Genomic DNA, 18,143 nt, shown 5'->3' on the forward strand with positions numbered 1-18,143 from the left:
TTTTGCCCATACTTTTTGCCACTATCAGATCTTTGAAATGCACTCCAAGTCTCAGATTGTAACATTTATTTCCATTTTGCCAATCATTGCTTTGCTTCCAAGATTTTCAAGAGAAAAGAAATATTTCTATGTGGTGGGTGGTTTTGCCTTTACCTGTGGAGCACTTTGCTATATTATTGGTATGAAAGTGTGTGAAAGCCAACTTTATTGACTTCCCATAATAAATATATGCCTGGAATCAAAGTCTCAGAATGTGCCCTCGGCACTGAAAATTTTAATCCCACCAGTGGAAACACTTGGGTGTACATGGTAAAGATGAGTAGATAGCACAAAGAGTTGATGACCTTCAGAAAGCAAAAAAAGTACAGAAGCATGGGTGAGGATTAGATTTTTTCAAGAAATAGTTCATGTATGAGGTCAGCTTTAGGTCTTGAAGTTAAGGAAGGGCATGGTTGAAGATAACAGCAATTATTTAAAAATCAGACTATTGAGGTGTAATTTACACATAGCAAAATTCACTCTTTTAAAGTGAGTTCTGACAAGTGTATGGTCGTGAAATCACCACCACAATCAAGATACAGAACAGATCCGCACCAAAAAGTTTCCTCATGCCCCTTTGTAAGTCAGGTGGTAACTTTATTGTTGTTAATTATAGCTACTATTATTGAGCCAGTATGTGCTATACACAGTGTTAAGCCCTTTGGATGCATTGCATCTCATTTTACCCTTGGATACACTTCTATAGATGAGGAATCTGACGCTCATTGAGTTCAACTACTTGCCTAGCATAACGAAACTAGTCAGTTTGCCTCTGATCCTGGGTTGTCCCAGTCCAGGGGCTATATGCTTAACCGTTATGCTAGTCTCAGGAGAGGAAGAGTACATTCTAATGTTTCCTTGCTTGCTTTTTTTTTTTGGTGGGTGGAGGGTGCTGCATATGTGGTTTGTGTCCAGATCAATGAGAACTGAATTTGGGTCCAGAAAGGGATTGGTAGCCAGAATGTTTTGAAGACCAGTCAAAGAGTTTTTCTTTGACTTTGTTATGAGAGAGAGTGGGAACCATGGTGTATATTCTTAAGCAAAAGGCTTTGTAGGGCAAATGTTTCTAATTGCTGAGTTTCTAGTAGTAAAATGTGTTTGGGGAGGTAGAGTAGAGCACAGGCTCAGGGGTTTGACTGCCTAGGTTTGAATACTTGCTCCTCCACTTTCCAGCTGTTTTACTTTAAGCAAGTTACTTAAACTCTTTGGGGCCTCAGTTTCCTCATAAGTGAAGTGAGGACAATAATAGAATCTAGTTGTGAAGTTTAAATTAGTTAACACGTTTAAAGGTTTACAATTGTAATGTTGCCTAGCATGTAGGGAAATTCTCAGTGAGTATTAAATGTCACTGTTTTTATTGTTGTAGGTTGTTGTTGTGGTTATTATTAGTTTTAGACTGTCATAATTAAAAGCCCCAGGTCAGAATGCATATAACCTGCCAGTTTTGACTGTTGGCTCAGCTGTTTACTAGGTAAGGAACTTTGAGCAAATTATTTAAACCTGTTTGAGTCGTGAGGCTTAAATAATGTGTATAGAGTTAAACTTACCATAGGGCCTGGCCCATACTGAGGGCTCAGTAAGTGGTGATAATGTTGGTGACAGTGGTGACGACGCTGTTGCTGATGTGGAGGAGGGGAGCTAGGAGAGTCTTGAAGTGAACCAATCATCTGATGAGGCGCTGGACTGTATTGTTGGTTGTGGAAAGAGAAAAGAAAGGGCAGGTCTTAGTTATTGAGAATCTATTGTTTGGACTTCGTATTGGCTACAAGCAGGGAAAAGAAAGAGTGGGGTTAAAAATGACCTGGATTTGGAAGGGTGTGGCCCAAGAGCAATGGCAATGGAGAGCGGGATTTGGAAGAATAACTTTTTCAGAGATAAGGCATATGTGTATGTGTATATATGTGTGTGTGTGTGTGTGTGTGTGTGTGTGTGTATCTATCTATATATATATCTAGAAGCCTGGCTCATATCCATTTGGAGTTTGTCACAAGTACTGCTGGAAAGAGATTCAGAATGTGCCTTCTGATTCAGAATGTGAAGTTCATTTTTGTCTTGGCGTTTTGCTCTGATAGGTGGTGCTAGTGTTGTATTTTTGATCACATAAGGAGAGAAATACTCCCTGGAATTACACCTTATTAAATCTTTGGAAGAAAAAAAAATCAAAAGAAAAGTACAGATGTGAGGGTGGAAAACCTGAGTTTGCCATTTAATCAGAATAAGAGACGGTTGTTACGATACATGCCTGTCCTTTCTCTCTGATTTGGGGGTGCATGGGGAGAAAAGGGTGCCCCTACTTTCTTTCAAGTTAGAAAAAGAGTGGTCTTTCCACCCTTTGTGGAACATATACATGTATGGTGAGAAAGAGGAGTGAATGTGTATAGGTAAACGGAGTAATCCAGGCATTGTGATCAGTTTCTAAGAAATTGAATTATAAAGGCTTGTTCCTTACATGACTCTAGAAGTTAACTAGTCTAACCTCATTTTATGAATGAGGAAATTTGGGCTTATAGAGAAAAAGTTGCTCGCCAAGTTCACACAACTAGTTATAATGACCTAAAAGTTGTTTACAATGCTTGATTTGACACTGTCTATAACACATATCCAGATATACGTACATACATCCTTATATGTCAAAGGTTCAAAGAATTTTAAAAGATGGCTAGAGAACGTATAGGTGATGAAGATCAGACCAAGGTTCTCATGTTCCTTTCCAAGGCCACTGTTTTCTGTCACTCTGCCTCCAACTGTGCCTTCTTGCTGAACCCTCAATCTGACAAGCTCCTACTTCTCATTTGCTAAGTCACTTAATCCAAGCATATCTTCTTTTGTTAATTTATCACTGCCATCATTTATAAGCCAATCCATGAGTGAGGGGTAAAGGAGGTTAAGAGTAGCCACCTTCGTTATCCAAGTTGAAGTGCAAGACTTTTGTTCTCTTTTATGCCACTAGAAACAAAACAGAGATTTTTTGTTTGTTTACTATCAATGACAATAACTTACAAAGTATTGTGCCTTGCAAACTTGGGGGAAAAAATGAGACTGTGTATGTGTGAGTGTGAATGTGACTGTGAGAGAAAGTGTGTGTGTGTGCACGTGTACTCGCACAGTTTTCTTTAGGGAGGTTTTATGTCGTATAGCCAGCATATTTTGAAGGCTAAGTTAACATGAAATAATAAAAATAAAATTCAACCTTGCTCCCAAGCTCTGAAAAAAAGAGTCCATCATAGTAAAAGCTGCAGTTTATAATCCCAGCATTCCTCCCATGAGTTGTCATACTGCTCTTTTTATATGATGCTTATCAGCAATGTCATAAGGGTCAGATGCTCAGCAGGTGCCTTTACACCAGCAAGGCTTGGAATACAACCAGGCCTCTTCCTCCTAGTGTAAAGATGATATACACTGAAACACTAGTGGCCCCAGAGAGCGCGTGCATGAAGTAGCTCAGACTGGGGAGGCCAAAAGGCCATTCTTTCTTAGACGATTGCATGTGTTTCAGGGCAAATGAGTTACATGGTTCATTTCCTTTAAACCTATGACGAGGGTTTTTGTTCTTTGGAAGGCTCAAGCTGGATATGTGGTTCATGAGATTTATCCTGAAAAACGTTGTCTTAACAGGGCATAGAACTGAGAAGAATCTAGCTGCTGATGCGCACATTTAATATAGTATTTCTTTTTTGCCCAAAAAAGTTTTAAAATGATGGTGCCTCTTAGAATCAGTGACATCATAGAAATAGGGTAGAGAGGTAGTGAAACATTTGGATGGTAGCCATACAGCTGGTTTATCCATGTTCCAGGGAATCTTGTTTCTGTTCAGTGTGTGTTGCCTACGCTAGCCATTTTGCCCACTGGGCCTTCCTGCTCCTGTGGTGTGGTTGGCACTACACCATGTTGCCTTGTTCTGGAGATGGTTGGGTGGTCTTGGTTGTTAATTCTGGGAATGAGAGCAGGTGTTCATGCTGTGCTGACTGTTCTTCTTGTTTCAGTGCACGAAGGCAGCCCTCTGGGTGAACTCCATCGTTGTATCCGGGAGGGGGTGAAGGTGAATGTTCACATCCGCACTTTCAAGGGACTTCGGGGCGTCTGTACGGGCTTCCTTGTTGCATTTGACAAGTTCTGGAATATGGTAATTAAACCTTTCTCAAGGGGCTGGAGAACCTTCTAGGGATTTAATTTTTCATATATCTCAAGGACCTTATTCAGCAAAACCTCCAGAATAACTTCCCAGAGGAGCTAGAATCTTTGCACTCTCTTGGGCAACAACAAAAAAGTTCTTTTTATTGCTTTTCCCAAAGGCAGAGGCTTTCACCTGGGGTGATTTGGCCCATTCCTCCGTCCCAGGGACATTTGGCAATGTCATTTGTTTTGATTGTCACGACTGTGGGATGGGGTACTACTGGCATCTAGTGGGTAGAGGCCAGGGCTGCTGCCGCACATCCAACAGTACACAAAACACCGCCCCCCCGCCCAACAACAAAGAATTATCTGGTCCAAAATGTTATTAGTGCCAGGGTTGAGAAATCTAGCCTTAAGGAATAATTACTTATTTCATCTTTCAGTAATTTTATGTTGATTTCCTACCAACTATTTTTCATTCATTTAAAAATATTTGCTGACTTCCCACTTTGGCTGGGCACAGTGCTAGGTACAGAAATTTCAGAAAGGAACTTTTACTCTACAGCTTTCGGAAAGATAGATGTGGATAGAGGGGAAGCAGACATATTAATAAGCCAGACACTTTGCATAGTGTTTCCTTGTGAAGGAGTGTACCACGTGCCCTCAGTCTTCTAGAGGCTTACTGTCTATTTACTAAACATTTGTAGGAGAGAAGGGATATATTGTAGCACAACTATAATATGAGGCAGTTAAAATAACTTTGATAATAATAATAGTTGCTAATACTTATTAAGCACTTGCTATGTGCCAGATACTGTACTAAGGGCTTTATATATAATATCTCAATGAATGAGTTGTAGGTCTATCACTGTTTTATTTCACAAATGAAGAAATTGAGGCTAGCGATTTTGGAAGATTGGTCCCAGATCACACTGTTGGTAAGTGAAAGGACCATGACTTTATCCTTTCTGGCTTCGGAGACCATGTTTTAAGCTGTATGGAATCAGAAAACCTGGATTTGCATCCTAGCTTCACCATTTGGTAGCTGTGTGACTCTAGGCCAAGTAATTTCTCTGAGCCTCAGTTTTCTCATCTCTAAAATGTAGGGAAAATATTTTATTATAATTTTACCTTTGAAGGAAAAGATTTAGAAGAATATATTTGATAACAGTGGTGGTAATCATAATACTGTCAGCTTATATTTGTAGGGTGATTCACACTTTTCAAAGTAATTTCTCACACCTGATCTGATTTGATCCTAACAGCTGTCCTGTGAGGTTGATCTCTCCACAACAAGAATTCACCAGCAATTCTATGTGTTACCCTGGTTAATCTCTATTAATTGCTGTCATAAGACATACTGACTGAAAAGGGAAAAGCAGCAGTAGAGTAGTGTTTCTTAACGTGTGGTCTGAGGCTGTCCTGCATCAGAATCATCGGGTTTTTGGTTAAAATAGAAAGTTCCTGGGCTTCACCCCAGGACGAAGAATCTCTAGGAGGATAGCCTTAGATTTATATTTTAATAAACATCCTAGATATTCACGCTCCCTGAAATTTATGAACCTCTACCCTGCGTTGGTAAAGGCACCTTACCGTAGGGGAGACCCATCTTATATGGTCATAGCCGCTTGGAATTCCTATTCACAGGGTGCCATGTATTACCATTTGTTTCTGCCCAAGAGCTGAGTCACCTGTTAAGGTTAGTTCTGCTATAATTAGATGTTATTCTGCCTTTTAAATTTTTTCCTGAAAGCTATAAAAATAATATTTGAATGCTACCTTATTTTCCCCCCTTTGGTCTGTTTTTCTCTAGGCACTTACTGATGTGGATGAGACCTACCGAAAACCTGTTCTAGGCAAAGCATATGAACGGGATTCTTCATTGACTCTCACTAGGGTAGGCAGTTTCCCCTGACTTTCTGAGTACCCAACATGCTTTCAAGCTTAGGAATTAAGATCACTGAGTCCAGGGACCAGGGTTTCCAAGTGGAAAAGCCCTATTGCTATCAACCAGGTGTGCCTGGACCACGGTCTTCATTAGTCTCTTCCCATGCATCCAGCGAATCAAAAATGAGTCCATGCTTCTTACTTGCATATTGTTTGAACAACAAGTTACCTCTTATAAGGTTTGAAAGTCTTTCAGTTTTATACCATAGAAAAAGCAGGTGCCTTTTCTCTTGACATATTTATTGATTTATCTGAGTTATGGCTAGAAATAGAAAATTCGTTACTAACTTTTTAAAAATTGCAAAACAAGCAGTCCACAGAGCATGATAAAGGAATCTAGTCTTTCTTCTACATATTGAAAGAGGGATGTTGAAAGCTAAAGAGAAGGCTAATACTTGTCATTGCTTTCCTTATAGCTCTTTGATCGACTAAAACTGCAGGATTCCTCCAAGAAGGAAACAGATTCCAAGTCTGCAGTTGAAGACTCCACTCTGTCCAGATACTCCCAGACATCCACCTGGAAGGTGGCTTCAGTGTGGGGAAGAGGAGACACTGACCGGGGTTCACGCAGGCGTTCCCGCTCCGTCCCTTCTTCCCTGCAGGCATCGGCAAGGGAGGAGTCCAGGTCAGAGCTGTCAGGGAGGACTACACAGACAGAGGGGTCGAGTGCGGGAGGTACCTTTTCCAGGGCCACCACCCTTTCCAGGGGCCAGCCCCGTAAGAAAAAGCGAAAGCCCAAAGTGGATTACCAGCAGGTATTCACTCGACACATAAATCAGATTTTCATTCGAGGCGAGAATGTCCTGCTGGTTCATCTTGCACAGTGACCAGCTCGGCCTCACTTGAGCTTTGGTTTTTAGAAGTAAAATGCATGAATCGCTGCTATGCTATATCCTAGTATCCCAGTGAAGCTATGAGTTGGAATGATACCCTCTGGTCTGGCATGTGCAGAGCATAGAGCCAGGCTCGGGCCCTCTGGGAGATGAGGTCCCTGAAGGGGAAACAGGCCTTGAGAGGGTGGGTGGATGTTTGCATTAATATCAAAGGCAAAAGCTGTACAGAGGTACATGCATCTTATTTGGTATCGTGGTCTACTTCAGACACTCAAACCAAATACTAGATTTGAATTAGGGAGCATGGTATGAATTGAATTCACATCACAGACACTATAGCACGGTGAAGGAAAGAACCACCTCAAAAAGAATGATCCCATTTCTAAAAGCTAGTGCCCTGAGTACTCATAAATTTGTTTCTAAGAGTAACAGTATAAATCACTCTGAGCCCTGAAGCCACATCTTGTAACTGACCTTTGAATTTTGCTCTACACCATTCTCTCTTGATCAAGAAATGTAATTTGTTATCTTTTAATATCTATAAGATATAAGAAGGCCACCAATTTATGTAAGAGTGAAATTTGGGTAGGTGGTATGCTCAAAGCATCTAGCAATGAATGCTGTGTTTTTATCCCTCTCCACTTTATGGAAAGAAATATGGGACCTTGTTTTTGGTCTTCCTCTTGCCAGAGGTAGCTTCTGCAGATGGTATACCAGATGGAACTATAAGAGGCTCTTGTCCTTCTCTTTCACTTCTGTGGCATGGTGCTAGTGCATGTACCCTCTGTATTGCCCCTCTGTATATAGTGTGACCGGTCCTGTGAGCTTTATGTCAGGAGACTGTGACCTTCATGTCTGGCTTCAAAGAGTTCTGCATGGACTCAATAATATACACTCATCATGTGGCTGAGAGTACTCTTTCCAGGCAGGGCTGGCCCCTGTCTAGAGTATCTTTTAGGATGGTTTCCATGAAACAGGGGTGGAGTTTTATTCCCTTGCGTCAGGCCAAAGAGGTTCTCACGAAGTACAACGGTGGTGTCTGTTAGGGACACTTTACTCAGCCCGGCTTGAGTAACAGGAACACTAGACCACCTGCTACTACTTCTGCTTGAACCATATGCTTTTCCAATCACCAGTGCAAAATAGTCTATATCTTGACACAGACTGTTAGGCAATGTTGACCTTTTGTTTTGTTAGTTTATACATTATTTGGTTTTATTTTAGATAACTTAGGTTCAAAGTGAGAATGATAAATAGCTAACTAGTTAAAACGTTTGAAAAGAAAAACTTCCTCTGCTGTATTTGTCGTGTTACTTAAATAAGCCTTCTGCGAAGCGGGTGAATCAAGTTCAAGGAGCTGGGACTCTGGCTCATCATGTAGTGAGAGGAGAGCAGACTAACCCCTCTGTGCCTCAGTTTTTTCCCACTAGACACCTACCTCACAGGGGCACTGAGTAAAAGAATTTGGGGAAGGCATTTTAAAGTCTTTTAACACGTGTAAGTGCCATGAGTGATTTTTACTCACCCTGTTTCATAGCTTGGTAAAAGTTCAGTGTTTCATGAGCAAGGTAGGTGCTATATAATATCAGAGAGTAATCTCCATAGGTGTCACAGTTATGATCTTGTTATCATCAAAAAGCAGTGATATCTTCAGGAACTGTTTTCCATGTTCCGTTCCTTCCTCCTAAGGGACAATGGAAGTGCTCAGAAGAGTATCTTCAGTAAAAGAAGAGGGGTATTTCCTTGCTGCCCCCTCCCCCGCATCCCAGCCCCCACCCTCTTCTGGTCACGATGAGAGGGAATTCCGCTGCACTTTCTGAGGGGTTTATATGGCAGCACCGAAGGAAGGATGCGCACCTAAAAACAACGCATCCCCAAAGGGGCATCTGTTGAAGTTGTTTTGTTTTGTTTATTTGATTTTGTTTCAAAATGCGTTTTAAATATACTCTTTAGAGCCAGATGAGGTGCACTAAACATTTAGAGAAGTTCTAGGTTACAAACGCTCGTGAACAATTATCTTTGGAATCTGCCAGTCTAAATCTCTTCTAAACAGTATGTCTAAAATCTCAGTTCCCCAATTAGTAGTTGTCTTGTTTAATCATCAGGCACCCCTGCCTCTACCTCTTTACCAGTCCTCCCTGTTTGGCAGTCGCCATCTGTCTGTCCTCTTGTCCCTCAGCTAGAAGCTGTAATGGTTACTAGATTTTCCCAATAAAGTGGAAATTTGGAATCAAAAGGAATATAATCAACTTCCATTCATTGTAGTGCCTGATTAAATCTAACCTGATTTATTTTAAACACATGCTCATTTTCTAGTTTGCATTTAATTTTCATGTATCCATATAAGGATTGGTTTACTGCTTTTCAGTCCAACTTACCAATTCTGGATCTGAAAATTATTTTAAAACTGTGTGTCATCTGTCTTATGTGCCCATATACCCCCATTTATTTGTTTGGTTTGGACAGTGATTCTGGAATGAATATTATCTAGTAAATGTGCTATTGTGTACAAAGCATGATAACCATATTTTTAGAGAAGTAAATTTTTTAAATTATTGCTTTTTCTTTATTATTGGAGTAATTGTTCAAAAGGAATGAAAAATATGTCCTAAAAATGTATATGCTGCTCAAAAATGTGATCATCTAGGACATTTTAAATAAGTTGCTATGGAAATAGCTGAAGTCTTCCTCAGAAGAAGGCAAGAAAAGAAAAGGGGAAAGTAACAGCCAGAATGGTAGATTTCTGGAGGCCCCCCATCAACTCGTCGAGGAGGTCCTAAGCAGCCCCAATACAGCAAAACTGGCTTCTGGTATTCTCTAGGGATTGGGGGCTTGAGACACTAGTACTTATTTTTGAACATTCAACTTTGATTCTTCAAAAAAAAAAAGTAATCTCTAGACAGGGCAGTGTGTTTTCAGGGCAGTTCACAGGGCAGACCTACCTGTACACTTGTTGAGGTCTTCTCGGGAGTATCCAGCTTTGTTAGGAAGTAACAAGGGATCAAGAAATGGAAGGTGTGGCTTCACGCCCAGAACGATTTCATGAGCCATTCTTTGTACACAGAGATGGTTCTACTGCTTCACCACTAGGAGAGACTGTACTTTAGGTTGTTTGTGCTAGTATTTGGGAAGTATTTCTGCTTCCTCTCAGAGACCATTTATGACAGGTGGGCCATTTGTGCGATGGTTAGCTGGAGTTATCAGTGTCTAAGGCAGGTGGCCTTGGACTAGTTGGTCCCTTGCTCTCCGTGCATGGTGCATGTCAAGTCAGAAAGCCTAGAAACCATTAGCATTAAAGTCTAGGTGCATAGGAATCCTTGCTAGAGTCGTTAGCGAATGAAGAAGGGCTTTACCTATCCTCATGGTGAAATAGGCCAGGAGTACTTTTAGAGATTGTCAGGCCATGAGCTATGAGCTGCCCTTCATCCTCAGAAGCCTTACAGAAACCTAGGTGTACTGCTTCTATCCCTTGAGAAAAAATGGAAACCTAACTTGATGTAGAGTGGATATTTGTATTTCTGTTTGTACTGTTTCCATAGCAGCTGACATGGACAAAACCATGAAATAGAATCTGTTCTGTAAATTACTTCTTTAAATTTGTCTTAATTTTGCCTTTAGGAAAAAATTAAAATTATTCAAAGACAGCTAGCTGTCACTGGTGCTGCCCCAAAGCTTTCTAAGCCTTTGTGTATTTTGTATGAAAGAAATGGTTGCTGAGGGAAGGTAAAGATTCACCTAAGAGTATCATGGTATAAATGTAATGGTTTCCAGATGTTTTAATTTTCCTTTTCCTGAGCCAGATATAGAATGCAGTCGACCCTTTTTCAGTAGCTTCTGTTCATCAGCCTGTGTTCTTCTGGGCAATAACTCCCAGAAGGCCTTTCTTAGTGATTGTAAAGAAAGAAAATCCCACCTAGGCCTGTGTGGCAAAGGTGAGTGGCCTGTCATGACTTTCTGGCAAATTGAGTTGATGGATTGAACATAAGCCTTTGGGGTTCCTGTTACAGTTTTCTGGGCTCTGAGGAAGGGTTGGGCCTCCTTTACTGTCAATGTTTCGAGTATTTTTCAAATGTTTGTAAGTTCTCTTGCACTCCTCTAATAAAAATGAAAGCTCTCTGTCAAGAAATGGCTTTGGATGGTTTGGAGATCTGGCGGGGGGGGCGGGGGGGGGGGGGAAGAAGTATACCTGATACCTTCAGTTGGTCTTATTTATTTAGAATAAAGAGTAGTTTGATAAGCTACCAGAGTTAGTGCTTCTTTAAAAACATTCTCTGAAGAGATAGGAACTGTCCCTCAGGAAAGCCATAAAAGCTATTCCCAGTACACTGCAATTGATTTTGATTTTTAGTCCTTCCGAGCAAATGTCTGATGTTATGTCTGATGTTATGTTTTTAGAGCTGTCGGCGGCGGGGAAGTGTTCTAAAAAAATTTAGGGGTGTATTGAAACAATGATTGTCTGGCTGAATTATGTGTGAGCTAAGTTCTAGGGCAGCTGTCCAGTTCTTTTTCTGTTGTCCTGACAGCAAAGCAGATAGTAAGCGATGTCTTGAAAAGTGATTTGCTTATTTCATACTGACATCTAAAGGCATTAGCCTTCTGTTTGGCAACCCTAGGGATACCCCTCTGCACCGTGACTTATTAATGTTTTTTAGACAAGGCTAAACCTGGATGACTCTATGTATTTATAGTTTCACTGTTCATATACCAGCTGCTAAAAGAAAAAACATGACTTTTATTCTTGTCTTGAAATTACTCCTCATTGTTAAATTCACCTAAACCCTTCCTCCCAGGGAAGGTTTAGGTGGGTTGCTGCTAGTAACGTCAGCTTGCAGTGTTCTTCTGCTTTAGATATTTGTCATATGGGAGTCTGGAAACTGTAATAAATATGATTAATACAATATACTGGCTGCTTTGTGTCTGCTGATTGGAGAGGGGTGGGTGCAGAGAAGGAGGCAGGGGAGTCTATTACCAAGGGAAGACACTGATCTAGAAAGCTGAAACGTCTCAGGCTTTCTGCAGTCTCATTGTTGTAACCTTGTGCCTTCTCTTTACCAGAGCTCTCATACCTAGATCACTATCCTTGAAGTTGCTTTGTTGTTCCTAGTTTATTTGAAGTTCATGCTTAGAAAAGGAAATTGGCCCACGTTGTGAATTATCTCCTCTAAGCCCCAAGCAATGGTAATTGCCCTGTGAATTTATTCTACCTAATAGCTCACTGGCATTAATCCACTCTCTTCACAACCTGCTGAGATCACCATTGACTCTGCTCACCTCGGAGGATTTTACCACGTCTGACTCGTTGATCCTCATATGCTTCCAGGAATATCTGAATTTGCCACCAGCTCCTCTGTGCACGTACAGGAAGTTGATCTGCAGAGATTTGCCACATTGATTACTTGATCTCCTCTGTGTGCTTCTAGCACTGAGTCACCTGAGTAAGGTGGAGAAACAAAAATGACGTTGATTCTTAGAGGGGGAAACCTCAAGTTAACTGTCAAGACCCAATTCCCTACTTTCAAAGAATACATTAAGTTGGGCGCAGCTGACATCAGGAAGTTTCTAACCACCACAGTGGAGGAAAGGGAGGCAAGACCCACGTGCTCCAGTTCTGGCCCTTGCTTGTTTGTTTTATATCTCAAAGGCTTGTGATTAAATGAAAATGTCCTCATTAGTCAAAATAAAGTCAGAAGAGTCCACTAGCTTGACATATATAATGTACAGTGATGGTTAAACATTGGCAGGGAGTGGAGGCCAGTGGAATGAGATTCATCTCCTGTCACTTCTTTCCCTATGCTTCCTGGGTCAGGTGGTAGGGAAAAAACAAGTTCTTTTTTTGCCCATCCCCATTCTCTCCTTGGACGTAAGTGAAGCGCATTTCAGTCTGCTCGCTTACCACTAGGTGGCAGTGGTTTAAAGAGAACTGTTTAACTACAGAGTCCCACGGGGACCTGAGTCTCCAGATCTCCAGGCACTGCTACAATTTACTGTTAAATGCTCACCAGTCTGGACTGAGATAATCAAGGAAAAACAAACTATCGTCAACCCAAGGGGCAATATAAACATCTCTTACCACTACTGAATTTACATAATGTGAAGTTAAGGAAGCCTGACCGATGGCAATCAGCCAGCCAACGTGCCTGCGGAAGAGTGATGAAGAGAGAGGTGGCCCACTGTCCACTATATTAGGGCGTCTGTTGCTGTTCTCACATTGTGGGCTCCTCATTTCTTCTCAGAATACTGTCAACTCCGCCTGGCCTCTTCCCACTGGGTAGGAGATTACTCCAGGAAAACTGTCTTGATACCCTTATTTCTTAGCCGCTGTCTCGCTTTTGGAAACAATTCCATTTCCTCCAGTGTTGATGCCTGAGAGCCCATTTATGAGAGAGGTTGCAGTTCTCTCACAATTCTATGACCAGAATTAAGCCTCCACTCCAAGGCTGCAAGCAAGAAAAATTTCTAATAGACACAGAAAAGTATGTTGTTTTAGGCTGGGCACTAGGGGCAGGAGGGGTGGGTGGGCGGGCAGTGCTGGTAAGTCTTCTAAGCGCTTCACATCAAGGCCTTCAAAAGACCTTCCCCTCTCTATGTCAAGGAATAATTTCCCAGCAGCCTATGGTGAAGAGGAATACAGTATGTGAAATAGCTAGACGCTGGTCTTCAAATGAACAACTAAAAATAAGATGATAATAAAGAGTTTTATTTCATGCCTTTTTGGACCATGACAACTTGCACCACATTTCACTCAGTTGCGCTCCGTGAGGGGGCAGAGGACAGAGCATGCAATAAGAAGTACTGTCATTCTTGAGCATTAGAGCCCTGTGTGCCAAGTGTATTACACACATTGCCTTGTTCAGATACAGCAACTGTGAGGGGAAGATTTTATCCCCAGTATATATGTGAGGGAACTGAAACAGGTTAAATAACTTACCAACATCTCTCCTGCTAATAAATGGCAAATTTGGGACTCTGTCTCTATCTATCTGACTCTTAAGTTGATTGTTAGCCAGTTGCACCTTAAAAATATCAAATTTCTCAGGCATTGAGTAGGAAGCTTTGAGGACAAGCTGAGTCATCCCCTTAGACTAATCAGAAAACAGAGGGCTGAGTTAAACTAGGGCTTTTGTTTTGTGCCAAGTGTCTCTAGTTCCTTTTGCCCTGATCTTCGGCTGGAAATGGACACGCACACGGGCCTTCATGGCTCCCAGAAAGGACCGTGGCAGTGGGCAGCCCCAGGGCAGTGGGCCAGCTGTGGCTCTGGTAAGAGTGGCTGCCAAGTGAGGGCCACTTGGTATTTCATTTCACCCACCAGTTAGTTTGGCCCTGGAAGGGGTATCGATCCAATAGTCTTGTTAAAAAAGCAGGTGGAGTGGCTAGTGGGCTTTCCCAGGTCTTCAGAATGCATGTAGAAAGCCTGCCATCCCTTTCTTTCCAGTGTTCTCCAACACCTGGGAAGAATGCTTTCCCTAGGCCTTGACTTCTTAATCTTATTATTCATCTTATTAAAAAAAAAAACTCTTCTCAAGGCTACACTATGGATGTGCTAAAGCAACAGAAAAATAAAGATTACCTGAAGGCCTACAGTCTTTCCCCTGAGACCTAAAAGGGGGCACAAGCAGAAAGGTTTGGCAAGCTGTCTGTCTGGTAATATTTCCCTTCAACTTGGTGAAGTATTAATTTCCAGAATATGGCAATCCTAGGAGGAGCCCCTATCTTAGATGCTTACTAGTGACTTCTGAGCCTCAGTTTCCTGATCTCTGAAATAGGGATAATACCACCTACCTTATAGGGTTGGTGACAGGAAGTGCTCAGCCCAGACAGCAAGCACTTACTGTCATTTATACTATGATAAGCTTGCTGTGTGATGCTCAGCTGCTTTCTTCACTTCCCTGTGCTTGCATTTCATGTCCTGAGGCCGGGCCTGACAAACAAATGGACACAGCAGAATGTTGTTGTCATCCTTTTTTTCTAGCACACAGATGTTTGAAAGATTGTCCCCAGGCTTCCTGAGTTCTCCGTGCCTCCTCAGTTGGTTCTCCCTAGGTTAAAACTTCAGCATGTCATCAACTTCTTCACTGCTGGGAGAGCTATGTGCTCCCCCAGGAACGACATTAGGCTCCACGGGACATTCATTAGTTGGGGTTACGAGAGGACCACAGGGCACTGGAATGGTAATTTCCTACATGGGACCCCAGTGACCCAGAGCGAGCTAGCTCAGCTGGACTGAGCATGTGGCTAATGAGGGAAGGGTCATGGTTTCACTCCTGTGTGGGCCAATTAGTGTCACGTGGAAAAGCCCGCTCCTGGGGCATCAGGCAGCAGCTTTACATGTGTATGGCACTGGTCTCCAGGATGAATGTGTGGCCATCATCGCTAACAGAAACCCAACCCAAAGCCTACATCTTCCTTCTTATTATTACCTAGCCCATGGTCTCCAAGACTTGGGTCATTTGAAGAGCATCTCCATGATTTTTGCCTTATCCCAAGTAGACCACTGCATTTTTATTTATTTGATATGTTTTATACATTGACTCACTTTTTAGCTAACACTTAAAAAGAAGCTATGCATCACTACCATCAGTGCAAAATAGGGAAATTTGCCTTAAGTTGAAAGTACACATGAAAATAAATAGGCAACTATTGAAATTAAAATGTTTATCTTCAAAAAAAAAAATGTTTATCTTCAGACTATAGGCAAAGACCTCCTGAGCCACAAGTGATCAGCGTCCTCCTGTGTGTTATGAAATGCATGGATATAAGCTGCATGTGTTACATAATACACACTATGTTCTGTAATAAAATGGTCACATCAGCAAAAACAATATTCTAAAGCAGTTGCTTCCATGGGAGAAGTTGGAATCAGTGACTAGGGAGTTTCACACTTGAAGTGATGAAATTATTCTTGCAAGAATTTCAACACGAAAGGTCTTTCTAATAGCCATAAATGTGTAGCTATAAAACCTATAGTCTGAACAAATCTGGGGTTTAATTTACATCCAGCTCTTTCTCAGAAGTCATGGCTTTTGTTCACACTCTCCATTGGCACTGTCATTAACACTGTGCTTCTTACACATCCTTATCATTATCGCCCATTTTATGATAAACAAAGCACAAACGTGCAAAGCAGATGTGTTGACCGCACATCTTTGTTCCCCTCCAGTCATGAGCCAATGCACGCTAATCTCCCCAGTTGGCCGGTTCCTTATGGAGATCAAGATATAACCGTTAGTGGTGTTGGTAATAAAAATGTATTCCTTAATTAATTGAACATGTTACATCCAGTCCAGTTATGAAAATGTGCACTGGAGGACAAATACACATAAAAAGACACACACAGAGACACACACGGGCCTCTTCAGGGTTGAGAGAGAGCCTGGCCACTTCCATTATTTGAGGCGCGCAATACATGAAAATAGTGAAGAAATGTCAAAGAGTCATAAATGTGGTGTATTTGTAAAATTCAGGCTGAATGACGTACAGCTTCCAATCCTCACTGTGTACCTGTGAGCGGGTGCATAGCCTTATTTGGAGGTAGAGCCACAGTCTGTATGTGAGGTCTTTGTGAATGTGAAGTCCAAAAGATCCTCTCTCCCTGCTTCCAGGTCCAGAGATGAGCCCCGCCAGGAAAATTGTCTTTATAGGGATCTGGATTCAAATATACCATAAGGCAAAGTGTAACATTTTAGCAGTGTGGAAACACGAAGTTGTCAGGGCCATAGAAGTGTCAGCAGGTGAATAGCTTTTCCTTTCCTTTTCATGTCTCCCTTACCTTGTGGGTTCTTGCTACACAAGAACAACCCACAAGAATAACTCCTGTTATTTCAGTGCTGCTTGGGTCATCCCACTTTTGTAGCTTTCTCATCCTTGGAAAGCCATGAATTAGTAACAAAAGGGCCAGACCATTTTATAAGTGCCAGAAGACTTACTCAGATTAGAAAATCAAAATGTTAAGAAGTGGGAATGCAGTTGTATCAGCTTTCTTCCCTTGTGTGTGGACATGATGACTACTTTAACCGCAAGAACTACTTTGAACGACTGCGTGCGCGTGCACACACACACTTTAAATACGACTCAAAAGTTGTAAAAAATTTGGAAGGGTGTCAGAAAAGTTTTTACTTTTATTTATATCACTTGTGTGAACAAAATTTATTGTTAGTGATGACTATCAAGAATTTGAAGAGACCATGATTAGTAAGTCTTGATTGGATTAAAAGTCTTCATCAGGAATTGCTATTTCAAGCATAAAATCTGATATTAAAAAACTATATTCATAAAAAGCAAATGCAAATCTTTCATTAAAAATTAAAGAGATTATTTTTTAGAAATTTTACACAAATTCAGTATTTAATATTTTCCCTAAATTTTCTATTATTTTATTTATTTATTTATTTATTTATTTATTTATTTATTTATTTATGGCTGTGTTGGGTCTTCGTTTCTGTGTGAGGGCTTTCTCCAGTTGTGGCAAGTGGGGGCCACTCTTCATCGCGGTGCGTGGGCCTCTCACTGTCGCGGCCTCTCTTGTTGCGGAGCACAGGCTCCAGACGCGCAGGCTCAGTAGTTGTGGCTCACGGGCCTAGTTGCTCCGCGGCATGTGGGATCTTCCCAGACCAGGGCTCGAACCCGTGTCCCCTGCATTGACAGGCAGATTCTCAACCACTGCGCCACCAGGGAAGCCCCTCTTCCCTAAATTTTGAATTTTATTTTCTTACAATTATATAATAAAGAGTAATGAAGGCTTTTGCCAAGCCCCGTATAGATGCCCGAGTCCCCTCGCATTTACCCCAGTGTGTGCTTTAATATTATCATTTTCTATGTGTGCTATGAAATGAAAAATGTTAGGAGCAGCTGTCTAGCCAGCAGCTTTTCCAGGGAGTCTGAAGCAAGTCATCTGCTTTTGCCCACTGGTGGTGATAGAGGCTATTGGGATTTGACTTGATAAATCAAGGCATGACTGAAACAGGATTCAACCATGGTGACAACTCATAGTACTTCATAGAGTTGTTGAAATGATTACGTGAGATGCTGCATGTAAAGTGCTCAGAATAATGCCTGGAACATAGGAAATACTCAGTGAATGGCAGTTACCATTACCTGGTACCTTGGATAACTAGTAAGTTGACAAATTCTGTTGATTCTGTGTCCACGATGCCTCAGCTCTGTTCTTTTTTTTTTTTTTTTTTTGATAAATTTATTTAGTTAGTTAGTTAGTTA

General features: G+C 41.4%; 1 protein-coding gene across 2 annotated transcripts in view; it reads left to right on the top strand.

The window, feature by feature from the left end:
- The window catches only part of LSM11 (LSM11, U7 small nuclear RNA associated), a 53,459-nt gene that overhangs the window by 1,705 nt on the left and 33,611 nt on the right, over positions 1-18,143 (top strand). Inside the window, exons 2-4 of one of the 2 annotated variants that reach the window (XM_057541616.1) lie at positions 4,023-4,162; positions 5,966-6,049; positions 6,516-6,724. In XM_057541616.1, coding sequence (XP_057397599.1) covers positions 4,023-4,162; positions 5,966-6,049; positions 6,516-6,724 — 433 coding nt within the window. Of the gene's footprint in view, positions 1-4,022; positions 4,163-5,965; positions 6,050-6,515; positions 11,078-18,143 lie in introns of those variants that run through there. The other variant, XM_057541615.1, reaches the window with a different exon arrangement.

The sequence above is a fragment of the Balaenoptera acutorostrata genome, chromosome 2 (genome assembly GCF_949987535.1).
Source record: "Balaenoptera acutorostrata chromosome 2, mBalAcu1.1, whole genome shotgun sequence".
In the NCBI taxonomy this organism is placed as follows: domain Eukaryota; kingdom Metazoa; phylum Chordata; class Mammalia; order Artiodactyla; family Balaenopteridae; genus Balaenoptera; species Balaenoptera acutorostrata.